Source organism: Acomys minous, assembly GCF_964271855.1.
Source record: "Acomys minous genome assembly, chromosome: 14".
Taxonomy (NCBI): Eukaryota; Metazoa; Chordata; class Mammalia; order Rodentia; family Muridae; genus Acomys; species Acomys minous.
The window spans coordinates 34,978,753-35,005,524 of record NC_140496.1 but is presented as its reverse complement, the minus strand read 5'-3'; the positions used below and the strand labels follow the sequence as shown (position 1 = coordinate 35,005,524).

Sequence of the window (26,772 nt, the reverse complement as noted above, 5' to 3'; positions counted from 1 at the left end):
ACTCATTTCCTCTCTTGTGTCTCCATGGCTGATTATCTAAAATTTCTGCTTGGGACTATCAATAAACGCTGGGGGTCCTTTTGTTTCTAACCACCACTTTCCAACCTGTCCTTCCCTTGCCCTCCCTGCTTCCCCCTCCCCAGCTCAGTGTCCTGATCCCTACATCCCTCCAAAGATAAGGTTGCCATCCAGTCTCTGAACCAGAGCCTGCAGGGCTAGCTTCACTTGTTACGCGCAGGAAGTCCTTAGCTGTGCTCCTGGTTTAGAGCTTGGAGGAGAAGCCCGTTGTAGAGGCAGAGTGGTGAAGAGCCCCAGCTAGGGAGCTAGGAGGCCCAGGGTGGCTGGAGGCAGAAGGGGGGTGGGGAATGGAAGAAGAGGTGGGAAGAAGCTGAGAAGGGGAGTGGGGGTTGGGAGGAGAGGGGCGGGTCGAACTGCGCCACCCCTCTCATCCCCTCACTCCCCCACCCTCCCCGCTCCACCCGGGGCTGCCAGCACTCTTCCAGCCCAGCCGGCCACATCTGGCGTCTGCCCGCCCTTGTTTCCGCTGCATCCAGACTTCCCCCGGGGTGGCTGGAGGCTGTGTGTGCATCTAGAGTTTTCAATATATAAAGAGATTGCCAGGACCTGCAAGCACCCTCGGCAGAGGCGTGTGCTGGGACGCGGGACTCCGTTATGAGCCCCTGAACCCTGCAAAGCGGGCAATTGAGTAAGGGGATCTCAGAACTCCGTGCGGCCTTGAGGAGCCGGCGCCATCCGGGCGGACCCCAGCACACAGCCAGAGACCTCGGGGTGACACGCGGAACCCGGGAGCACGATGGTGAAGGTACCAGTGGCCAGGGGAGCGCTCGCTGGCCCTCTGCGGATTCTCTGCGTCTTGTGCTGCCTGCTGGGCCGCGCCAGCGCTGCACCTTCGCCCATCATCAAGTTCCCTGGTGATGTCGCTCCCAAAACAGACAAAGAGTTGGCAGTGGTAAGTTGCTACGCTGGCTTCATCGAGCCAAGTTTAGACAAACTTAGGAAGCAGAGGACGCAGGCCACCCTCCTCTGACCCCCTCTACTGGCACACAACGTCGAGAGGGACTTTGGTAAACATCTTTGAGGGTCACCTTCTTGGCTAGTTGATGGAGGGGATGGCTTTTGTAAATTATGGGGAGGGGTCTTTGGTAAGAGAAGGCCTTTGATAAGAAACTTGCAGAAGTTCAGGGTACATCCAAGGGACCAGGAAGGAGCAAAGGAGGGAGGTGATTGCCTTGGGAAACATCTGGAAAGGGTTGTTTTTGTGAATAACAGGGACTTTGTCTACTTACCTAGGGGATTTGGTTCTAGGCAGGCTTTGTGAAAGTCAGGAGAGCTGGCAACAGATCCTCTGGCAGCCGTCTTGGCAGACCTTTAGGACAATCAGTTTAAGGAGGAATCTCTTGAAAATCGGGGGTGGGGGTGTGCATTGGAGTATAATTTGTATAAGCCTTTGCATATAAAAAGATAGCTGGAGCAAGGCTTGGCTAACTTCTGGGAAACTTTGGCACACATCTGGAGACAGGGCTTGGGTGAGACGCTGGAGGGGACCATTTGGCCAGTAACTGAAGCTAGAGAGAAGCAGAAAGTGCATTTTTTTTTTTGATGCCTTGCTTTTAGGCAGAAGTTGTCCAGGAGGGTCCCAGGAAACTTTCTTTGAACTTTTCCCTGGGGTCAGAGGAAGCAAAGCAACAACAGGCGCGAGGAGCAGGCGCAGAGGGCCTGGGCGCGTGGGGCGGGGGCGGACTGAGCAGGGCTGGGGTGGGCCAGCAGCCAGCACGACCTCCTTCTTGGCCTGGCTCCCAAGCTGCGGCTCAGATGCTGTTGTGTGAGCCTGCTCCCGGCCCTAGAGCGCCCTGGTAGCAGGGTGGCAACACTCACAGTAAGGAGCAGGCACCTCTCTCCACACAGGGGCCATGGATTGCTTTAGATGATCTTAGGACATCTGTGATTTTATTGCTTTTATTCAACCGTTCTAGAAATCCCCCAACCAGCCTCCTCCGCAGACTACCCAGAGCTGGGAATCACATTCCTGTGGTTACACCAACTCTCTTTCCCTAACCCTTTCTTTACGGCAGGGGTTCTCAACCTGTGGGTCGCGACCTCTTAGGTGGGTAGAAAGACCCCGTCGCAAGGATCGTAAATGAGATGTCCTGAAACATCAGATAATTACATTACCATTCACAAAAGTGGGGAAATTACGGTTGTGAAGTAGCTATGGAAACAATTTTACGGTGAGGGGTGATCACCACAGTATGTACTAAGGTGTCTAAAGTATCAGTGATGGGCTTGTTGGCTGAAGTTGAGAGTGGAGCTTCAGAGCAGTTACTCGGGTCCCCTTGCCTTCTGCAGCTTAAGGAAACCCTTGCTGACCAGAGGCAGTGCAGGGGGAAAGAACTTAACTAGGCAGACTCTGGCCAAGCATGGTGCACCCCTGGGGAGACTAAGGCAGGAAGCTCGTGGGTTCAACTTAAAGTGAAAAGGTCCTAGAAGAAAAAAACGAAAAAAAAAAAAAGAGATGGCTTTGAACTTATACTACTCCCTGCAAAATCTCTCAGGGAGAATATTAGCCTTCTGGCCTGGTCATCCCAGATGACTGATTTAACTTCCGGAGTGATTGTTTCTTTGAAGTCAGAGGGCCATAGTTAGCATCATCTTTGTGATAAGCAGCCAGGTCCTCTTAAAGAAGTTTTGGCTCTAGGGAAGTACTCTGTAAGCATCAGGCATTATTACTGTCACATCACCATTGCTGTCATCACTATCATGCCCTCTTCCGCCCTTTGCTGAGTGCCTCCAAGCAGGTAAGGGCCAGCCATGAGAACTTCTGGCTCCTTTGGCCATCCCAGCTAGCCTCTTCCAGTGGATTCAAGTTTGCATTTGTTTGTGATTCACCCATGTTCTTGCACTGAGTTATGAAGCTTACAGGCTGGAAGTGCCTGGCTTGGCCATCAGTTTACCTCAGCAGTAGCACAAGGCTTGACACATGGTAGGCATCAAACGACTCTTGTTGACCAGCTTGTTGGTAGTCTGGGGGGGGGGAGACCCTCTGAAGAGTAAGACTGGTTATCTTTTTAGAAATGATGGACCTAAGACTTGAACTTAGATCTGCTACCAGACTCCATGCATACAATCCTTAAATTTCTTCATAAGGAAAAAAAAACCACGAGGAAATCAATGCATGTCTAGGTCTTTGGGGGAGTTCAATCAGATGATAGATGCTGGGCTATCAGGATTCAAATATGGGCTCTAGACTTGGTGTCAAGTCCAGATCTTTAGCAAGCTCTTAAACTGTCTGTTTTTTCTTAGATTCTTCTTCTGCATGACAGGAAGTGTGTGTGTGTGTGTGTGTGTGTGTGTGTGTGTGTGTGTGTGTGTGTGTTTGCATAAGTAAACATCTACTAAATTCAAGGAAAGAAAAGGTGGTAGCTATGCCCTTTACCAGTGCATCGCTTTGTTGGTGTGTGACAGAACTGATTGGGGAACCTAAGAGTCCCCTCAATGCCTTTGAACACCTGGATTCCATCCTGTCTCGATTAAGCAATGTTTGGGGAGTTGTTGGGGTGGGACTGTGTGTTTTGCATCCCACTGTGGTTTCTGGCTTTGACACTGTCTGTATATTTCAGCAATACCTGAACACTTTCTATGGCTGCCCCAAGGACAGTTGCAACCTCTTTGTCCTGAAAGATGCCCTCAAGAAGATGCAGAAGTTCTTTGGGCTGCCCCAGACAGGTGACCTTGACCAGAATACCATCGAGACCATGCGGAAGCCACGGTGTGGCAACCCAGATGTGGCCAACTACAACTTCTTCCCCCGCAAACCCAAGTGGGACAAGAACCAGATCACATACAGGTGCCAAGGAGGGGTTGGGGACAAAGAGCCAGCGGCTCCTGAGGGATATTGTGTGTGTGTTTCCTTGGGAATTGCCTTTTCAATGCAGGGGGTCCATGAGGTGTCATGACTGAAAGGTGAGCATCCAGGGACTTTGCATACAGAGTTCTTGGTGGGCGGAGCCAGGCCGATGTAGACTTGAGTCACATACTCAGCAACCAAGGTTTTATTCTGCACTTTGAGTTGGTTTCCTTGTCTATGGAACCGGGCTAAGAAATGTGTTCCTCATAGCTGTGGTTGGGGAACTAACTTAGATTTACAATGCTTGCTACAGAGTAAGTGGCTATAACGTGTTGGTGATTGTTATTGCCATCTGGGTCACTGGGATAGGTGGAGGAAAGTTGATAATGAGGCAATAATTGTGTTCTTAATATAGTGTTGTTATGATTGGTTGCTGATTGGGCAAAGACCTTTACTCTATGTGGCTGGTGTTGGTCAAGGGTGAGAGCTCTGATATTGCACTGTTTGTGTCCCTGGTGCCTTTTTCCTAGACAGAGTGAGAGACAAGAAGGTCCGAGATTCTGGAGACATCAGGGCTCTATAGGAGGGTGTTCTTAGTGAACTTGGTTCAGCACGTGCTGCATAAGAACACTTAGACACATACTCTGTGCGCATAGACGCCTGCACTGTTGCATATACACAGTCATGTGCATTTCTACCACCTCTAGGATCATTGGTTACACACCTGACATGGACTCTGAGACAGTGGATGATGCCTTTGCTCGGGCCTTACAAGTGTGGAGCAACGTGACTCCTCTACGCTTTTCTCGAATCCATGATGGCGAAGCTGACATCATGATCAACTTTGGCCGCTGGGGTAGGCAGAAGGAGGATGGAGAGTGGGGCAGCATAGAGAGACAATGGGACTAGGTAGACATTTGAGAAGTGTGGGGATCCTGAAGGCAGCTTACCAAGAAGGTGTAGACATCGGAAGTGCGACAGATGGAGGTGGAAGAGCACATCCCAGACACTGAAGAGCCACTCTTGGGAGAACAGAGGATGCAATCGCAGTGTGCCCCGCATACAGGAAAAACCTAGTGCACCCTCTAAGTGACAGCCCATAAGAGCATATGGCTACTTAGAATTAAAGTAATAAGAAAGACCTTGTCAATTCAAATTCAGTAGTCACAATACAACATGGGAGGAAGTAGAATAGAATCTGGGGTCCAGCCACCATGTAAACTGTTGATATCAACTGGGAGCAGCGTAAATATGAAGGGTGGTGATATGGATTGTAGGTGGTAAGGCAGTGAAGGCAGAGGGCAGAAGAAGAGTGGTGTAGGCCTGGGCATGCTCTCACAGTGGGCCTGAAGGCTGGCTCTGTGGATAGCTGTGACAGTCTGGCATGAGACTAGGGCATGGTGAGGAAAACCATGCTGATGGGAGGATGTTGGTCTCAGGAGGGTATTGGCTATCATGCTGTGGTGGCACTGTAGGCATGTGGGTGACAGCAATGAACATAACAAAGGGAAAGCTATGGTGCAGGTGAGAAGACCATGTGGCCTCTAATACTGTGGGCCACAGGATGGTAGCCACCAAGCTAGAGCTTTTCCACTGACTCCCTGCACTGCCTTTCTTAGATAACCCCAATGGGAAAGGGGAAAGGAAGAGGTGCTTGGAGGGTTGAGGAGCTCCGAACAACAGACTAGGGTGTGGCTGTGGGGGTGGGGGAAGGTAAAGCTAAGAATCAATGTGGGTTTTAGAGCACGGAGATGGATACGCGTTTGATGGCAAGGATGGACTTCTGGCACATGCCTTCGCCCCGGGCACTGGGGTTGGGGGAGATTCTCACTTCGATGATGATGAGCTGTGGACCCTGGGGGAAGGACAAGGTAAGACAGCCTCTTTGGCATTCCTCCCTGTCTCCTTGCAACCCAAACCAACCTTAAGCCCTTCCTTTGCTCTGGTGGGATGAAGGCAATGGGGGGGGAGGGGGGAGGACAGGCCTCAGGGTGAGTCCACAGCCCAGTGTCTGAGGATGAGCCTGGAAAGGTGGGTCCCATGCTGTGTTTGCCTTACAGTGGTCCGGGTAAAATATGGCAATGCTGACGGCGAGTACTGCAAGTTCCCCTTCCTGTTTAACGGTCGGGAATACAACAGCTGCACTGACGCTGGCCGTAGCGACGGCTTCCTCTGGTGCGCCACCACATACAACTTCGAGAAGGATGGCAAGTACGGCTTCTGCCCCCATGAAGGTAAGCATCTACTCCGGCCCCAACCCTCACCCTACCCAGACCCCCAGCCTACATGGGTTTCTGTTATGCCTACACCTTCCACATTCCACAGGCCAGTCAACCTTCATCCCAAGTATCCAATATACTGATCCCAGCCATCATTGTGTCCCTGCCATACTGTATTACTTAAGGACTGGCAAATATTAAAAAGAAATGTATGGTTGGGTAAGCTCATCATCACTGTACTGTGAACACAGTATCTTTACACCAGCCGAGAAGGGTACAAAGATACCAACCAGTCAGTCTGACCTTATGGGACCACTGTCCCATGGGACCACTACCATGTATGTGGCGTGTTGTGACTTCAGTGCTACTTTTGTGAAGCTTGACCATATGTACTTACTTCATATTTACCTAAGTCACCATTAGCAGTATTATTTATGAAATCGTGGATTTGATGCATTTAATTATTGTTTCTAACATACATGAAAATGACCTTAGATGTTTCTTTGTTGCTTCTGGGACCACTTTACACTCCAAAGACCCAGAGCTCAAGGGCAGGAGGGTAGGAGAAGAGAGCTGAGGCATAGAGACAGATCAAGAGCTAGCAGTGGGAGGGGAACAGGGCTTCATCCAAGCTGGTACCTGATGCAAGTAGGGACTCCAGTCTAAAAATATTTGCTATCTCTCACAGACTGGTCCCACTGTACTAAAGAGAGTCGTTTTGAGTGGTCACAGCTATGACATCTGACTCTGCCTTCTGTCCTTGTGTCATGACAGAGGCATCTAGCTCCATTCAGTATTTCTGTGTGTGTGTGTGTGTGTGTGTGTGTGTGTGTGTGTGTGTGTGTGTGTTCATCAGAGCTTGAAAAAAATCTCCCTTCTATTCTTTATTGAGATGAAAGTGTGAAAAGGGGAAAGGTATTGATGTACATATTCAATCTACTTTGAAAGCTTCCCGGATACATTTCTATTCATAAATCTTTTTTAAAAGTATGCCTGACATCATACTTGGCCAGGCCATCTCATTTGATGGTTCTAGATATCAGAAGCCCAGAAAATGTGGGGGAAATTGGAGAAAATACAAACAAACATACTTCTAAGTATTTGCTTATTTCCCAGCCCATACAGACTTCCCAGGGTCATAGACCAAGAACAGTCTGTGTGGGGTGAGAAGGACACATATCATATATGTTTGTGATGCTCCCTGTCCCTGTTGCAACATAACATTAGCACCAACCATTGGATGGAAGGGAAGAAACAATGTTTCTAATTGTCTTTCTGTTTACATTTCTTCTTCTTTTTAAAAAAGTTTTATTTATTTATTTATTTATTTATTTATTTATTTATTTATTTATTTATTTATGACATATACATATATGCAGTGTTCTCTTGCAGGCCAGAAGAGGGCACCAGATCTCAATATGGAGGGCTGTGAGCCATCATGTGGTTGCTGGGAATTGAACTCAGGACCTTTGGAAGAGTAGCTGGTGCTCTTAACCTCTGAGCCGTCTCTCCAGCCCTTACATTTCTTCTTTTCCTTCTTCCTTTGTTGAGGAGACCCAAGCCATGGACCCATGCATGCTAAGCATGCTGTCTTCCACTATGGAGCTCAATTCTCACCTTCTTTATGCTTTTACCACTGAAACTGAACTTTGTGCTAACACCCAAGCTATTGGCTATTAGTAAGTCAGAGATTTGCAAATACAAGTCTGTGTCTTGCGTTTCCCAATAGGACATGGGGAAAGACAGAAACCCTTTCCTGAGTCAGCCCTTCAGTTGGAACAGGTTTTGTAGATAGATGTGGAAACAGCCTCGAACTGCATGAGCTTGGAAAGGTTCCCTCTGTGTCAGAAATTGGGCCATTTTTTGGTCCTTAGCAGTGTGCAAGTACGCACAATGCACACGTGTTTGGGTCTCCAGGCAGCAGTTCTGGTTACTCAAGCCCTCCTGACTGCTGATTCAGTGTCTGTTCCCTGACCTTCTCTTTGGGAAGAGGGTGGGTCCCAGAGGACATGGGCTTCCGGGTGGCTGAAACGCAGCTGGTGGGAATCAGAGTTATCATTTGACCCTTCGCCACTCTGAGTCGTCAGGATCTCTGGACTCAGTTTTGCCTCTTTCTGGGTCTTAGTCTTCTTGGTTCATCAGGGAAAGGTTTCCTGTTTGGGGAGGAGCAGAGCCATGAAGATAGAGACCCACCCCCACCCCCACCCCCACCCCCCCACCCCCGATTTCTGCATTGGGAGGCCAGGGGCTGGGCTTCATTCAGCTCGTGGTAGAGCTAGCAGGCCTAGTGAGGTCACCTCTGGCACCGCCGCGCACAGATGGTCCTTGTTATGCACTTGTGGTTTTGATAGTTGGCAATTCCAGAGACACACCATTTTGTAACTCTGGAGCGGATAGAGGGATAGAAGACTTGGGAGAGCCCAAGACTGACAGGCTGACCTTGATCCAATCTCTCTCCCCATTCTCCAGTCATGCCCTATGTTGGGGTCAACAAAATGGGAGGCTAAGATATAAGCTGTCCCTGCCTCCTCCTCTCCCTTATGCAGGGAGCAGCGGTAGGGCTGTCCACAAAGGACTGACATTTTCTAAGAAAAACCGATCTTCAATAGCTCGTAGAGAGTGCTTTGAGATTTATTTATTTATCATTTTTAATTATGGATAGGTATGTGTTTTTATGTGAATTTATTTACATGAGTGTGGGTACCCTCAGGGACTAGAGGCATCAAATCCTCTGGAACTGGAGTTACAGATGGTTGTGGACTGCCTGGCATGGGTGCTGCTGGGAACCAAACTTGGGTCCTCTGGAAGGGCAGCCATTGCATTCAGTTGCAGAGCTATCTCTCCAGCCCCTAGAGATTGGTTGCAGTTAATACTTTTAACACCTCAGCAATTTGTCTTGTATGAACCAGCAAGTAGGGGACTAGCCAGCTCCACCCAGGCAGATCTCTTTCTCTCTCTTTCTCTCTCTTCTCTCTCTCTCTCTCTCTCTCTCTCTCTCTCTGTGTGTCTCTCTCTCTTTCTCTGTGTGTGTGTCTCTCTCTCTTTCTCTGTGTGTGTCTCTGTCTCTCTGTCTCTCTGTCTCTCTGTCTCTCTGTCTCTCTGTCTCTCTGTCTCTCTGTCTCTCTCTCTCTCTCAGTGGCATCTTCTCCCTCTCTTTCCCTCCCCAGCCTTGATGACCATGGGCGGCAATGGAGACGGAAAGCCCTGCAAGTTCCCGTTCCGCTTCCAGGGCACCTCCTACAACAGCTGTACCACCGAGGGCCGCACGGACGGCTACCGCTGGTGTAGCACCACTGAGGACTATGACCAAGATAAGAAGTATGGATTCTGCCCAGAGACCGGTGGGTAACCCTGCCTCTCTCTGCTCCCCAGATGAAAGCATTTGGCTGTTTAATACCCACTTGTTTGCCCACAGCGTCTTTCCCCAGGACTAGCTGCGGATACCACATGGGCATGGGAGTCAGCCAATGGCGTCGTGCTAGCCGGCTTGCACCTTGCTAGCTGGCCTGCATCCCTTGTCTCTCAGCTCTGACACTGTATTCCTCTGCCTCCCTCTGACCTTGGATTTCTCTTCTCACCTTCTCTTGATTGCATCTCTTCTCAAGTCTCTTATTCATCCTTTCCCACACCTCTCTTCTCCCAGCATGTGTTTACTGAGCCTACTTCTTGAAGCTTACTCAGAGATGAGTCTCTGTAAGAATGTGCCTACAGGCTCATCTTCTAGAGCAGTGTGTTGAGACAGTCAGCTCGCTCAGCCCTCTGGGTGCCTGGCCTCTCTGCTCCTGTCTATGGGTTTAAACCTTGGCTCCGATACCAACTTTCGAGCATATTCTGCTCAGCAAGTCTCTTAATCTCTTCAATCCTTGGGGAATGACATGACACTATAGGGTCTCTACTGAGCCACAATTATTGGTGGAGGTGACTAGGATGGGTCAGTACCCAGTGAGTGTATGTTAATGTCAGGGTCTTGTCATTGTTTTCTGGTAGGTGGCCTCTGAGCCTCTGCTGCCTCTTGACCTATGTTCCTTACCCCACAGCTATGTCCACTGTGGGTGGAAATTCGGAAGGTGCCCCATGTGTCTTCCCCTTCACTTTCCTGGGCAACAAATATGAAAGCTGCACCAGCGCCGGCCGCAATGATGAAAAGCTGTGGTGTGCGACCACAAGCAACTACGATGATGACCGCAAGTGGGGCTTCTGTCCTGACCAAGGTAGGAGGCCCTGGCCTTTGGGTAAAGACACTGAACATTCCTCTATACCTGAAGTGGAATATTCTGAGGCCCAGACTACTTTGAGCATAGACACTGTCCCTAGACGAGACACCCCCATCGTACCTTCAGACCTGGCCATCTGAGCTGAGACTGTGCTCAGCCTTACTGAAGACAGGTTCTCCGCTTAGGCCCAGCCGATTCAGGTGGACACTCGCACAGCTTCCAAAATGAGACTGTATTACTGGGCACTGATCCTGGGTGGGTACCAGCCCCGCTCTTTCCTTCCTTGCCTTCCATTCCAGCTGCCCCTCTACACAGGACTGTCACTAGCAGGAGACATTTAATGACCTTACTGTTATCAGGACTATGAACAGGGTGCTTTGGACCTAGCTTTCAGGACCTAGTAGGCCCAGGGCAGTTAGTTTTCAGGTAGCCCAGAATGTTTATGTGAGGGGATGGGTCCAGGGCCTGTCGGAATTAGGTGAGCCTCTGTTCCAGTGTGATTTTTGTTGCTGTGAATAAGTGCTTAGGGAAGAAAGGGTTACACAAAGGCCTACGCTCCCAGGTTGCAATCCATCATTACGGGAAGTAGGAGCAGGAACTTAAGGTAAGAACCTGGAGGCAGGAGCCATGGCACAACAGCACTGTTGGCTCACACGCTCATCCATACCTAGCTTTCTTATATAGCCCAGGGCACCTGCCCAGGGAATGGAGCCGCCCATAGTGGGCTGTGTTCTCGGCATCAATTAATAACACAGTTCCTCACAGACATGCCTGGAGACCGAGCTGATGAAGACTACTACTCAGTTGAGAGTTTTCAGTGATCATTCTAGGCTGTGTCTCATGGATACTTAGTGCTAACTGGGACACTCTTTCCTTCCGTTACTGTTGGGTTTTGTTTATTTGTTTTTGTTTTTGTATTTTTCTGTAATGAGGTAGACCTTGATCATGCCAGCAGCTGGCCATATGTGGTTTTCTTAGTTTTTTTTTTTTTTTTTTTTTTTTTGTCTTGCCTGCCAAATGCTATGCTAGGGGATATGCTGACATCCCCGGCTCTGTGCAACTTCTGTCTAAGGTGGGATCTCCACCCCTGTAGAGTCTGTGGCCCCTCATGCTGCCATGGACAAAGCATAACATACTGGTGGCTTACAGCAACCTAAACTGGTTTCCCATCCCCTGATTCTGGAGGCTAGAAGTTTAAGTTCAAAGTGTTCTGTGGGAGCCCGTGTCACTTCATTGTCTGCTCCTGTCATTGCATGTCCATCTCTGTTCCCTATGCCTTTGTCTCTTTTCCTGTGAGGTCATGAGACAGCATTTTTAACTTACTCATCTACTTGAGACAGGATTTCACTATGTCGCCCAGGTTGAACTCAAGCTCAAACTCCATCTACTTCCAGCATATCAAGGACTGGGATTATAGACACAGGACACCATTCTCGGCTCTGGCTCCCATTTTAATAACATATGCAATAAGATCACACATCCTAGGTAACCAGGGACAGAATTGTGTGCGTGTGTGTGTGTGTGTGTGTGTGTGTGTGTGATGGTGGGGCCCGTGGCGTGATTCAGTCACAACAGGGTGTAGCGCATGATTTGCCTGCTGTTCGCGGCCAAGCCTGAGCAAGCTGTACAGGCATGGATATGTTTTGTTTCAGTTTCCCTGTGGGACTGGAGTTGCTGTTGCACACTAGGCAAATGTTATATCATTCTCAGGGGAGTGGTTTCTTGACTCCCTTCCCTGGGAAGAAAAAGGTGACGCCCTAAGGTCAGACTAGCCCTCTTGCTCCCCCTCCTTGAGATCCTGAGTGGCAGGAGGTTTGTTTTTTTTTGTTTTTTGTTTTTTGTTTTGTTGTTGTTGTTGTTGTTGTTGTTGTTGCTGCTGTTGTTGTTTTGTTTGGTCAACTCTCACAAAAAGCCAGGGCCAGAGGGGGTTGACTGACCTACTCAAAAGCAACAGCATTTTTAGAACAACAAAACCAATACCTGCTGTTTCCAGAACTTGTAACCCCACCCTGGCGATGTCCCCGCAAACCTTCATATGAGGCAAGTCTTCATGTCTGTCTTCCTCCCCGTCCCCGCCCTCATTCTCCTGTATGTCCCTCCTTTGGCGTCCAGGATACAGCCTGTTCCTTGTGGCAGCCCATGAGTTCGGCCATGCCTTGGGGCTGGAGCACTCACAGGACCCTGGAGCTCTGATGGCTCCCATCTATACCTACACCAAGAACTTCCGCTTATCCAATGATGACATCAAGGGGATCCAGGAGCTCTACGGTAAAGCCTCAGCTTGAGGGCCTCTGCGGGTAGAGGTGTCTACAAGTGTCCCACAGCCTGGGTGGGAGGGACACAGAACTGGGAAATGCCAGGTCTCATCTAGTCAGAATGACCAGGGACATTGGCAGGAATATCGACTACGAATTGTGCCTGATCCTCAGACTTCAGAATAATGCTCCAAAGAACTTCTCAGACAGCCTTATCCTTTCTAAACACTAGTTATCCATGCCTCTCTTGCCTCCCCACTTCTAGGGCTTTCCATGTGCTAGGTATATGAACCAAGGCTGGAGAAAGGCAGTCTGTCTGGCCCAAGGACAACTAAGTTTTAGCAGCCAGGTACAGTTTAGGATTCAGAAGAGTGAGCTGCCTACAGGGCAGGATTTTTCTCTGACATGCAATAACAATACTACATGAGGATGAACGTTGCTAGTTTTCATAAGATGATGATGTGTCTCTAAAGATTATTTTATGTATGACTGCTCTATTTATACGTACGCCTACATGCTGGAAACGGACATTAGACCACATTATAGATGGCTGTGAGCCACCATGTGGTTGCTGGGAATTGAACTCAGGACCTCTGGTAAAGCAGACAGTCTCTTAACTGCTGAGCCATCTCTCCAGCCCAAGATGTTGATGTTTTAATTTGCAATCAAAACACAACTAGTTCCTACAACCAGCAATATCTCCTGTCTGTGCTTTCAGTAAGGCTAAAGGCCAAAAGGCAAGTCCATTTCATAAAAAAAAAAAGAAAGAAAGAAAGAAAAAGAAAGAAAAGAAAAGAAAAAGAAATCAATCATCTAATAGTCCTTCCTAGTGGATCCTGGACCAGAGAGGGCAGTGAAAGTAGAACGTGGATGGGGAAGCCAAGGGACACTGCCACTACTGCCACACACCATCTTAAAGAGATGCAACAGTTCACAGACTCAAATGTTGATCCTCATGAGGAATAAAAATGCTAATCCTTAAGAAGTTGCCACTCCCCTAGAATGACCTGGGCAGCCTTTCCGGTTCTTAAAGAGACCACACAAGACCCAGGCTTCTCTTAGTTCCCTTCTCTGCGTTCTGGCTACACTGAGGCAGACGTTTCTTCCACGTAGCAGTATTGGGGGGTCCCACCTGGTGATGAGAAGCATTGTTGTTGGGGGAAAAGTCTAAGGTCAGGTGTCTCCCCATTCCTCAGGGTCCTCCCCTGATGCTGATATTGACACTGGTACTGGTCCCACTCCTACACTGGGACCTGTCACTCCGGAGATCTGCAAAGATGACATTGTCTTTCATGGCATTGCCCAGATTCGTGGTGAGGTCTTTTTCTTCAAGGACCGGTGAGTGAGGTTGATTTTGTCTGTCTTACCCTCTGGCTTCTGTCCCTCCCTATTGCTCTTGTGTTCCCATTGTTTGTTGAGGCCCATAGGGGCTTACAGAATGACCAACCTGCAGGGAGCAGTTTTTGCTGTGTGTCTCACAACAAAACACATAGATATTAGTGGCTTCCCACACAGGGCTTCTTTTGAATTCCGGGTCTAGCAGATGTCTAAGCTTTTGGAGAATGAGGCAGTTAAGTAGATTCTACATGTCAATATGTTTTCCCATAGTTAAGTGGAAACTTGTGGCAGATGACAGGGTGTAAGAGGCCAAGTCAAGCCATACACGCACTTGGAAAGATTTCATGCATGTCATATCTGAGAATCTTCTACCGATGACACCAAAGAACATAGCTAAGCTACGCATCCCAGTCCACTCCAGCTCAACTCTAAAAGACAGTCTGTGTTGTCATATAGCAAGGCACATCCAGACATGATTCAAGAGGAAAGAATGTAGGGGAGTTAGGTAGTCTTCTATTGGCCTTCTCCCAGAATGCTATCGATCTCAAGCAGCCAAATTGCTGTCTGTGTATATAGCAAGGGCCCATAGGGGGAGACAGATTAATTCCTTCATTCTATAAGGCTTTGATCATGACAAATGACTTCGAGTCACTCTAATGCCCTGTCTTCCTAGATAATGGCAAATACTAGCTAGGACCTCATTAAAGAGTGCATCCATCCATCTAGTCCACCATCCATCTGTCCATTCGCATCTACCTTCATCTATTCATAGAGCATCTATCTATCTATCTATCTATCTATCTATCTATCTATCTATCTCTCATCTATCTAGCAAGTATTTTCTGTCCATCTATTCTCAATTATCCTTCCAAACATTGACGCAAATTATCTACGCATCTACTCATAGAGTTTAAAAGTTAGGAAAATGGGCTGTGGAAGTAGAATAGTACTTTAGCAATCTACAGGTTGTATGATAATCAGTAGGTTAATTGTTTTCTTTGTACCTCAGCTTGCCTATCTCTAAGATGGGGGCTAATATTGAATCCTACCAAATAGAGCAGACATAAGGATTCGGTGCTTAGAACAATGCCAGCACAGAGTACATTTTTTCAGACTCATCATCTGTCATCTTAATAAGTCATAATTTATCATCTACTGTGCCGGTTGCCTTGATAGGCTTTGATGATAGCTAAGAAAGGGAAGACTGTCCTGGAGATAGAGGGTCTATTTAATGTCACATCACTGTTCTCAAGAGAAATGCACAGGCCTCCTGGAATGGAGGTGGTGGGTTAGGAATTATATGCAGAGACAGAGATAAAAGTTCCTGACATATACAGTGTGGGACAGGGAGCTCAGGAAGGCAAAAAGATATTCAAGGAATGACTTGTTTCTGTTTCAGGAAGGGCTTCTCTTCAGACATGGGAACATGTGTGGGATACATATGCTCTGCCCTTCAGAGTCTACCACTATCTATAGGTGATAACAAAAAAAAGCTAGAAAGAGAAATGAGACTCAAAATGCAGCAAGTCAAATAGAGTTAGGTCTTAGTGCCCAAACCAGTTTTAGTGACTGCAGATGCTACTAGTGTTCTGCCGTACTTTGTAGAGAGGGAGAAGTGGTGAAGTGGGGACTCTATTCTCCAGCAAGGTCCCCAGCTCGGAGTACTAGCCACAGTGGAAACGGTGACCATGGATGGAGCTGTCAGAAATGGCTCTGAGCCCAGGCCCAGGCTAGGCCTGGTTCTGATACCGCATCCCACTTTCTATCAAAAAGACCTAAATGTATGTTCAGTGGAGTTGTTGACTTGATCTATAATTAATTAAACAGTAACTGTGTGCAAATATTGGAGCCAGGGAGGCTCTGGGGAGACAGGGTACTACTACAGGATTCCTGAATATGCATTTTGGAGTTGGATATGGACTGAAATCCAGATACTTTCACATGCTTATCTGAGTGTGGGTTTGGCAAATGAAGATCATGACCTTGCCTTGTATGTGCTGCTTTAAGTAACAGAGCTACCAGTCTCTCCTGCTCCAAATCAAACGGTGGAAGAAAAATTGGTCTTTCATGGTATAGTGTCAAGGGGTAAATCTGCTTTAAAGGGCAGAGGAAGGTCAGCGACTTGTCTTCCTCCATTGGTATCTTTGTATGGCCTGTATGCAGCGATTGGGCCCCTTAGATGGCTGCCAATGGCTTCCTACATCCAGCCAAAGTGCAAATGGAGGTAGGAGAGAGAGAGAGAGAGAGAGAGAGAGAGAGAGAGAGAGAGAGAGAGAGAGAGAGAGAGGTCTAGACATGAGATACAAGTCTATCTGCTCAATCTTGCTGAGCTGATGTAAGACACATGGCGAGGAGTGTTAGGCTAACTGACTCTGGCAAACAGAATCACCCGGAAGGCTTGTTCAAATAGTATCTCAATTGAAAGCCAGAGACATCTGCTCTATAGATCTTAGGTCAGGTCCAGTAATTTACATTTCTAACTTAAGCCCAGGGCCTGCTGGGGCTGCTGGTCTGAGGATTGCAATTTGAGACTCGGGAGGCTTAACTCATGACCGACCTGCCACTCAAGGCCACGTGCAGCTGAAGATAGCTTTTGCTTTTTGTAACTCGATGACAAGTTGTGTTACGATGTCAAGAGTTTGAAGACATGTGGGGCTGATTCCTATGATGAGGATGAGGTCATGGGCAGCAGAGGGTGATGAAGGGTGATTAGAAGTGTGGAGCTGACAGGAAGGGTGGTCCAGAAAGAGATGCTGATCAGAATGAGGAAGCGCACATATCACACAGTTATGAGGGTTCCATTTTACAAGGCTCGCTCATAAAAGTGCTTGTCCCTTAGTATGCTCTCAGTAAATATAGCCCTTATTTTTGCCAATGCCTATAGATGTATCCCATTTAAATTCCAAAAATGCTTTAAAGTGCAGTGAATCACTGCTCAGTGGGATTCTAAACATACAGTACACGGGAGATAAACAACAGCAACTTCAGGCACTGAGAGCTGGTGTTGAGAGGCACTAAGATAGGAAACACAGTAAACAGAGACAGTCTAGGGTGGCTTCCTGGAGGAGCTAGGGACAAGACAGAAGGGTGGTGTCCGAGCAGAGTCCCTCCTATTTCTCACCATCCTTCTCCAGCCATCTTTTGACCTTGCCTCTTTCCACTATTGGACTTTCCACTATCTGAGGGGGTTTGCTTGTTAGCGCTGCAGAGTGCCGGAATGTGTGACTTCCTGTGTCCGATTCCTGTCCCCAGGTTTATATGGCGGACGGTGACACCACGTGACAAGCCTACGGGACCCTTGCTGGTGGCCACATTCTGGCCTGAGCTCCCAGAAAAGATCGATGCTGTGTACGAGGCCCCGCAGGAAGAGAAGGCTGTGTTCTTCTCAGGTATGTGGGAGGGTCCTGCTGGCTCTGAGGTCCTGTTTAACTGGATCCACCCCTCCGCCAAAGCAGTTCTCAGGCACCTGCCCACCTGCGGTGCTGCATCTCCTTTAGGGACTGTCTCAATATCATTTCTCAAAGCACAGTGTCTTAGTGAGGGTTTCTATTGTGCTAAAGCATTCAGCTTCCGGTTGTAGTGTAGCTTGAAGGCAAGTCAGGCCAGAAACCCAGGGCAGGAACTGAAGCAGAAGTCACAGATGAACACTGAACACTAGCTCTCTCTCCTCCCCATCACTTGGTCAGCCTGCTTTCTTATATAGTGCAGGACAACCTGCCCAGAGGTGGCTCCACCCACAGTGGGCTGGGGCCTCCTACATCTGTTACTAATTAAGAAAATGAGCCACGGGCTTATCTACAGGCCAATTTTATGGAGACATATTTTTTCTCCATTGAGAGTCCCCCTTCTCAGATAACTCTACCTTGGGTTAAGTTGACAAAAAACAAAAAACAAAAAACAAAAAAACAAACAAAAAAAAAACCTAGCTAACACACATTAGATTTATTTGGGGTCGGGGTAGACACTCAGCATCAACTCGCCCCAATCACACAACAATTTCCTTTCTTCTGGGTTCTTTGTTGATCTTTGGTTTCTTTCCTAGAAGAAACCAGAATCTCCTTTCAGTGCTGATGTTTCCCTAACAACTTTCCATGGCTGGAGCCTTGGCCAGGAGCTGCTTTAGTTATAGTTAGGTGTGTGTGTGTGTGTGTGTGTGTGTGTGTGTGTGTGTGTATGTGTGTGTGTGTGTGTGTGTGTGTGTGTGGACAGGTGGGGTCTCATGCAACCCAGACTGCCCTCAAACTTGCAGTGTAGCCAAGGGTAACCTTTACCTTATGATCCTCCTGCCTCCTCTCAACTGTTAGGATTAGGCATCTGCCATAACACCCGGTTGCCATAACACCCGGTTTACTGTGATGCTGGGGATGGACTCAGAGCCTTGTACACACTGGGCAAGCCCTACTAACCAAGCTACATGCCCAACCCTGAACTTTTTTTTTTTTTTTTTTTTGGTTTTTTGAGACAGGGTTTCTCTGTGTAGCCTTGGCTGTCCTGGACTCGCTTTGTAGGCCAGGCTGGCCTCGAACTCACAGCGATCCACCTGCCTCTGCCTCCCGAGTGCTAGGATTAAAGGCATGCGCCACCATGCCCGGCTCCAACCCTGAACTTTTAAAAACTTTTTTATGTACGTAAGTCTGTGTCAGGGTGTGTGTGCACATGAAGGTGCTCACAGAGCCTAGAGACAATGATCCCCCTAGAGCTAGAGGTTCAAGTGTGTCTTAGATAGGGTTCCTATGACTATGATAGAACACCATGGCCAAAGGTAACTTGGGAAAGGAAGGATTTATTTTACCTTACATTCCATCTTCCAGGGAAGTCGGGGCAGGAACCTGGAGACAGAGTTTGTAAGCTGCTCAACCTGAGTCCTGGGTCTCTACCTCCAGTCTTCAGGGAGAGTAGGGAGCACTCATAACTACGAAATCATCTCTACAGCCCCCAGCCCCCATTTATAACATAAAATGTCTTTTTAAACATATATCTATTTGCATAAAGGCAGTTTGTTACTGTAGAGTAGTGTCTGAAACAAGGATAGAAACAAACTGTTCTATACATGGTATTTAGACTCCAAACACAAGCATCATTTTTAAAATTAGGTTTGTTGCTTTTATCTTTGTTTTGAGACAGGGTTTTTTTGTTTGTTTCTTTGGCTGGTTGGTTTGGTTTTTTGTTTTGTTTTTGTTTTTTGAGACAGGGTTTCTTTGTGTAGCCTCAGCTGTCCTGGACTCGCTTTGTAGACCAGGCTGGCCTCGAACTCACAGAGGTCCACCTGCCTCTGCCTCCTGAGTGCTGGGATTACAGGTGTACACCACCACACCCAGCTGAGACAAGGCTTTATGGTGTAATTCAGGCTGGCACTGCATTTGCTATGTAGCCCAGGCTGGCCTTGAAGGTTCAGCTAAGATTTGAGCATTTTCTGTCCCATATATGGACAGCTTCCAGCCCCATCCTTTGGTGACCATGGCAGGAGCCAGGCTAGCTTTGGCTCCCAGGGCACTTTATCCAGGCAAGTGTGACACACACACTGGCTGCTTATCTTCCATTTATTATCCTTTGATTGGCACCTTCAATAACCAATGTATAAAACTCTGTGTATATGAGTTGGTGATATAGTTCAATTGGTAGATTGCTTGTCTAGCACACACAAAGCTGTGGGTTCGATTCTCAGCCCTGTAGAAGTCAGGTGTGGTGTAGTCTGCCTCATTGTAATCCCAGTAGTCTGGAGAGAGAGGGGGGCTGAGGGGCAGGATGATCAGGAGTTCAAGGCCAGCCTGGGTTACATGAGATCTTGATTCAAAACAAAGTGAAACAAAACATAATCTTGTGTGTGAGGCCTGCCTCTAGGTACAGAACTGGGCTATGAGCAGAAGGGTATATCCTGGTAAGAAAGACCCAGCAGGCTCTTTTGCCGGAGAGGATGGGAAGGCCAGGTTGGCTTGAGGCATATTCCCACAGCCACAAACTCATCTCTTGCCTCTTCTCTCAGGGAACCAGTACTGGGTCTATTCTGCCAGCACCCTGGAGCGAGGATACCCCAAGCCACTGACCAGCCTGGGCTTGCCCCCTGACGTCCAGAAAGTAGATGCTGCCTTTAACTGGAGTAAAAACAAGAAGACATACATCTTTGCTGGAGACAAGTTCTGGAGGTAAGGGGGGGGAGGGGCAGGTAGAATGATGGCATGGCAAGTTTCATGGGGCAAGACATTCTGTGACTTGACACACACAGTGCGGGTAGACACTCCGTCCTCGATCTCCAGCCTGCCTGCAAGGCAGCGGGACCACCAAGAGAAGTCACCACAGGATGTTACACCCTCCTCGTGACACTGTTGGGGTTATTTTGGCTGGCCGGAATCCTCTTTCCTTTTTCAGCTGTGTTCTGACTGGGCCTGAAGATAACTATCTAAAGCTTCATGTTAGGGCATCCCACAGGAGTGCTGGTAATACAGTGACAGGAGATACAAATAACAGTTGCTACTGTTGCCACTGTATGACAGACAGATGCTAATGTAAGGCCCGATGAAGTAAGAATCACTGTCCTTCCTGCTTTTTACATGCAGAAAACAGTTCTGGAAGGTTAAATAGTTAGTTCCAGTTCCTACAACCATGGAGTGACACCTGGGCATTCTGGCCTTGGAGAATGCCCTAGACTTCCTGATGCAGTGGGAACACAGGGAAGGAGGGTGAAGTCAGAGCAGCAGAGAGAAATGAGGAAGATAGCACCCAAACCAGGTCCTGGGAAGCCAAAGGGACCATCCCTCATGTCTGCAGAGGGCGCCCTCCCTGGGTCAGCAGCAGCAACCCTCACTCATGTCTGTAGCAGGCATCCCTCCCTTTCCCCATATCAGCAGCTGGCACCCTCCCCCATGTCAGCAGCAGGCACCCTCCCCCATGTCAGCAGCAGGGCACCCTTCCTCATGTCTGCAGCAGGCACCCTTCCCCATGTCAACAGCTGGCACCCTCCCCCATGTCAGCAGCTGGCACCCTCCCTCATGTCTCAGCTGGCCTGGCTAGTGGTGCAGACTGGCAGGGGAGCAGTTGAGAAGCAGGTGGCTCTGCTCCAAATCCTCTGGAGAGAAGGCTCTGGCACTGAGAGGCAAAAGGTCAGGATGAGAGGCCAGAGACAGCAGTGTCTATGGACATAGCTCAAACTCAGAAGGGAAACTTACAGCCCGTCACAACTTACCCTTGAGGAAACTGAGGCCCAGAGAAACTGAGGAACTCAGGCAACCTACTTTCGAGTAGGTGTGCTGGCTGAGAGATATGCTTGAAGTTGCTTCTCCTCTGTTCCTCGAAGTGCTCCCTTCAGTGTGCCCTCTGGGTAATTTGGTCAGTGAGGAAAGAGTGGGTGGACAAAAGCTCCCCTCTCCCCTTCTGTAACTGTCAGTGTATCCAAGCCTTACCCAGGAACTATTGATGGGATTCCTAGACTTTGTCTGGTTATCACTGAACAAACAAACAATCCTGCTTCCTTCAAAGCCTCTCTCTCCTTCCCCTCTCCTTCCTCATCACCCCCCTCCTCCTCCTTCTCCTCCTCATCTTCCCTTCCTTCTCCTCCCCCCACCCCCACCCCCATTCAGACGCTGCCCCAGGGCTGCGCATGGCAGGGTGGAATTCTGGTAGTATCTCCCGAGATACTTAGCAACCTAAGCTGATTGGTATCTCAAGGCTCAGGAAGAAAAACAGTCGGGCAGGAAACCGCTGAGCAGGCCTTGGGCCCACGTACCAAGAATGGCATCTCAGGCTCTTGAATTTATGGGCGCTCTGAATCTTCAAGTGTGGGCGTGGCAGCCAGGAGGGGTGGAGTCTCACATAGACACATCATTCAGGAATCTCAGAATCCTAAAGCCTAGGTGATTCCCCTACCCAGCGTGGGAAGTACTCTCCCAGTCTCTCTCCTACACACCCTTTGTGCATACACCTTCAAGAACGGGCACGCCCGATGTGAGCATGAGAGCGCACGCATACACAGACCCGAGGGCCTGAAATGTCTTGCTGGTTTCTTCTAATCCTTTTCCTTGGTAAGGCTTCTAAGCCTAGATGCCAGAACAGATACCGCCCTCTGCTGAGGAAGCTCCGTGAGCCTTTGGTAAAGAGGCAAGAGTAGAAAGGGCTGGCCCCTAGGTTCTGGACTGCGCATACAGAGGAGAGATGGGTGCCAGGGAAGGTGGCACAAGAACTGGAGACACCTTCTTTGGGCCATGGTTGCAGGAAAAAGAGGGTCTGGAGACACTGGGTGAGCAGCTGTCACCAGCATGCCAGGATATACTCAGGTGCTGCCTTTGGAAGCTCTCATGGAGGCCACAGATGGACATTCAGTGTCCCTTATGTGTTTTGCACACAGCTAGGTACTGGGGAGACGTAGGCCCAGGTGTAGCCCCTCACTGCACTCCTGGAGCTTATGATGGAAAGAGGCTAAAAAAAAAAATTGCATCTCATATTGGCAACTCTTTTTTTTTTTTTTTTTTTTGAAACAGATCTTGCCTTGAGTTTATTTGTTAAAAACAGCATAGGACACTGGTCATAAGTAAAGTGTATAGTAGGTGTGTCACACCAGTTCATCTGTCTTCATTGGCAGAAGCCTTTTCTATGGGGCTGTTACAGGGGCCTGGGCACCTTTGGGAGCCTGAGCTGGCGCCGAAGCCTGGGCCTTGGCTGGGGTTGCAGCCTCTGCCTTGGTTTGCACCTTGGGCTTTGGTTGGCAGAGCCTACGACCCTTAGCCATGTAGTTTCGAATCTTCTTCCCAAGCTTGGGATGAGTGATGAAAGCAAGCCAGCCGGCTGCGGCTGGGGTCTTTTGGCTTCTTGGGCTTAACAGCCTTAGGCTTCACAAAGGCCTTAATGGCCTCTGCACATGCACTCTTTGCTGTGGCATTGTTTGCCTGCATCTTCCTCAGGCCTCTCTTGTTGTGTTTCTTGACAAAGCACAGCTGCAGCTGGGACTGAGTGGCATGCAGTCTGCCCAGTGACTCATGGCCTTGAGCTCACACGGACCACATTGCATTGTAGCCTTGCTCTCTGAGCCTCGGTTAACTCCCAGACGTGGCTTGTCATCTCCGTTTCACAGATGAAGCAGCAGCAATTTGTTCAAACCACACAGTGAAAGAATTATGGGTCTGTCTGGTCCATTGGTCCTCTGACTGCAGCAGGGAATCAAAGGTTTAGGAGGCGGGAGGTGCTGGAGAGATGGCTCAGCAGTCAACAGTACTATCTGCTCTTTCCTAAGTCCTGGCTTCAATTCCTAGTACCCACATGGTTCAGAATCTTCTATATATAGAACTTTAGTTCCAGGGGATCCAACTTCCTCTTCTGGCTTTTGAGGGCACTCATTCACATGGTGTGCAGACATATATTCAGGCAAAACACCCAAAGACATTTTTTCAAAAATCTCAAAAGAAAAATTTTAAAAGTTTTTTAAGGGAACTATCAGTTCCCAAATCCCTGATGAATACCAGACGAGGGAAAGACACAAGCATGTGCTTCTTGGTGGCAGTCACAGTGGCTGTTGCTCTTAGGGATTGCCTCAAGCCATGCAATTAGGAAGTAGCAGTGTGGGATGCACACCCAGGCCTTCTCTAGATGCTTGCATTGCTGCCTGCTTCCCCCTTTGAGTGGCCAAGTCTTATTTCCCAGACCCACTCTGTGCCAACCCTTGCATCTTTCTCTCCAGGATCCTTGACTGGGGTTGGGCAGGGGCTTGGCCTTCATAGAGGCCATCCGCTTCTTCATGTCTCTCTCCTAGATACAATGAGGTGAAGAAGAAAATGGATCCCGGTTTCCCTAAACTCATCGCAGATTCCTGGAACGCCATCCCTGATAACCTGGACGCAGTCGTGGACCTTCAGGGCAGTGGTAAGCTACCCGGGCCTCTGTTAGCATTCTAGGATTGCCTGATCCCAGCCAGAAAACAGCTCCTCGTTGGTACATACTCTTGCAGGGCAGCCCTGCAGTCCTAGAAAACAAACCAGTCCCTTCAGCTCGGTGCTGGGAAGGCAGCCAGTCTCCTGACCCTTGCTGCCTCAGCTAAGCTCCGGGCTGTAAGACTTAGAAAGGCCTCGTGCAGCTGTAGGGGCTGCAGCCACAGCAGAGGGGGCTGGGAGGCCTCCAAGGGCCAAGAACATGGCCTGGTGCCCTGGATTCATTCTGGGGGCTGAGCCAAGCTGTACTGGGTTACCCAAAAGGCCTCGTGACCACCTCCCATCAGAAGCATGGCTTCTCTTGAGACAAGGCAAACTTTGTCATGCTCTGTCACTCATGTGGCATTGATTCCCAGCTCAGCTGCTTGCTTCTTTGCAATGTCAGCAAAGGATAGCATTAGGAATTTGAAACAGTACTCCCAGGGAGGTTTCTGTGATTCTCTAGGGTCCTGGCAATGAAGTCAGTTTGGCTTTTGTGGCTTTTTAGAGGAGGATTTGTGTGTGTGTGTGCGCGTGTGTGGTGTATGAATGTGGTGTGTGTGGGGGGTATGTGTAGTATGTGTGGGATGTGTGTGTATGTGTTGTGTGTGATGTATGTGCAAGTGTGTGTGTGGTGTGTGTGATGTGTGTGTGTCCTTTTACCATCTGAAAGCTCATAGCCCTGAGCATTCATCAGAAGGTCTTACAAGTGCAGAAGGAAAGTAATGTATAGTCAGGTACTCCATTATGAGTGACCTTCAACCAAACATCTGTCAAGTCCCTACTGTGAGCCAGGGTTTTAAATGGAGTAAGAGAAGTCATGTGTGTTTAGAGGAATTCAGAGGTCCCAAAACCTCTAGAGATTAGGAGAGGAAACAGTAGTGTGTGAGTCTGTGTAGGGATGACTCTGTGCAGGGGTGACTCTGTGCAAGTTTGTGAGTGTGGGTCTGAGTATGTGTGTACACATAAGTGTATATGAGTGTGTACATGGGTGTAGATGTGAGTATGTAGGGAGAGCCTGAGTGTGTGTGGGTGCTGGAGTATATGAGTGTGTGCATATATATGTGTGTGCCTGTTTGTGTGTGCATGTTTTGGTCTGAGTGTGTGTGTGTCAGGGTGCTAAGTGTGTGTGTTTGGGGGCCCTGAGTGTGTGTGAAAGTTTGTGTGTGTGTTTGAATGTATACATGTGGGAACTGAGTATGTGTATATGGGGGTCCTAATTGTGTGACTGTGTAAGAGCTCCTGTCTGTGTGTCTGTCTCTCTCTCTCTCTGTGTGTGTGTGTGTGTGTGTGTGTGTGTGTGTGTGTGTTTACAGAATTGATACAAGTGGTTCACTGACAGGGAAGAGTCGCTTATCAGCCTCTGATGACAGCTGACCTGCAAAAGTATGCTCTTGTGGTTTTATATATTTTAGAGGTTTAAGGAGAAGCCAGATATCTGCATATTCATATGACATTGCCAGATGTGTTTATATCTTGGCAACTCTTTCAGAATTAAAGACAACGTGAAGCAAATATTTGTATGAGCCTAATAAACCTTATGGGCCTGGGGACCTCCTGTTTCCCATCCCCTGACGTGTGCTGTGCTTGGCTTGGAGCTTGTGCTCAGGAAGGCACTATTGTCACCAAGAGCAAGTATTAATATCGTAACAAGCTCTAAGTGTGTGATTCTCAACCTGCCGGGCGAGACCCATCTGGGGACGGATCAAATAGCTTTTTCACAGGCGTCACCTATTGGAAAATACATCTTTACTTTTTGATTCACAACAGTAGCAAATTTACAGTTATGATGTAGCAATGAAATAATTTGATGGTAGGGGGAAGGATCACAACATGTACTATATTAAAAGCTTGTGCCCCACGGGTTGAAAATGGCTGCTCTAAGAAGCTAGTGCCCTGATCCCTGGCTTCAAGACCAGTAAGCAGACACTAAGAGACCTGACCTCCTAGCCACGCCTCTTCTCCAGCCCAGAGGCTGGTCGAAAAGCTTCTTTACTAAGCTGGGCAGATGTGACCACTGCCAGGGACCTTCCCTGTGCCATGTGAGGTCAGGGTGGGTCCAGTCAGTCTCTCTTCCTTCTCTCTCCAGGTCACAGCTTCTTCTTCAAAGGTGCTTTTTACCTGAAGCTGGAGAACCAAAGTCTGAAGAGCGTCAAGTTCGGAAGTGTCAAATCGGACTGGCTGGGCTGCTGAGCTGGCCCTGGTCCCACAGGCCCTATAATCCACATCACTGCACACCAGGCCCAGAGCACCACACCGGAGAAGGATGGGGAGGGGGCCTGGCTGCTCTGCCTTCAGCTCTGTAGTTAATCAGCCTCCTCCTTCACCTCATGATGTAAGAGTTCAGAGAGTGGCTTCTTTTTGTGCCCAAAGAAAGGTGCTGATTGCACCCCTCCCAGGTGCTTCTTGCCCCTTTGACCCCCCGCTAGGGGGTGCTTGGATATTCTCAATGCAGCCCCCCTTTGGGCTGCCCCGGTGCTCCACACTTCAGATTCTTCAACGCCTATGCTCTCGTATGGCTCACAGCAGCCTCAGAGTCAACAGAGACTGTCTTAGGAGGGCACTGGTGGCCCCCCAGCCTGGCATGGGGATGGCGGCAGTGGGATCCAGGTGTGTCACAGTGGTAGTCGGAGACACCTGGTTTCTCAACTTCTGGCTGCCCTGGTGCCTGCACTACTTTAGCAGTTTGCTTTGTATGCACTTTGTTCATTTTTTTTTCCCCTCAGCCTTCTCGGTTTCCCACCATACAGCATATCCTGACAGAAGGACTCAGGTTGTCTGCATCGCTGCACGGTGCATCTCAGCCCACAGAGCAATGAGCGATGGTTTCTTTCTTCACTCTATTTAGAGCATCCTCTGTCACTTCCTCCACTGGATGGAGGAGATGCAAGCCAGGGGCTTTCTGCTCAGTCTTCTCGCTTCTCCCTTTACCAGTTCCCCATGGGAAATGACAAACAAGTGTAAATAAAGACACCCAACTGAGTGGCAGCT

At 48.7% G+C, this 26,772-nt stretch overlaps 1 protein-coding gene across 1 annotated transcript; it reads left to right on the top strand.

The window, feature by feature from the left end:
- Window positions 1-470: 470 nt before the first annotated feature.
- Window positions 471-26,763, top strand: MMP2 (matrix metallopeptidase 2). Its single transcript, XM_084757781.1, has 13 exons — window positions 471-970; window positions 3,639-3,865; window positions 4,573-4,721; window positions 5,608-5,736; window positions 5,926-6,099; window positions 9,252-9,425; window positions 10,122-10,295; window positions 12,411-12,566; window positions 13,750-13,891; window positions 17,144-17,280; window positions 19,875-20,034; window positions 23,628-23,737; window positions 25,871-26,763. The coding sequence occupies exons 1-13, from the start codon at window positions 815-817 to the stop codon at window positions 25,972-25,974; spliced, it is 1,992 nt and encodes a 663-aa protein (XP_084613907.1). The 5' UTR covers window positions 471-814; the 3' UTR covers window positions 25,975-26,763.
- Window positions 26,764-26,772: the final 9 nt, after the last annotated feature.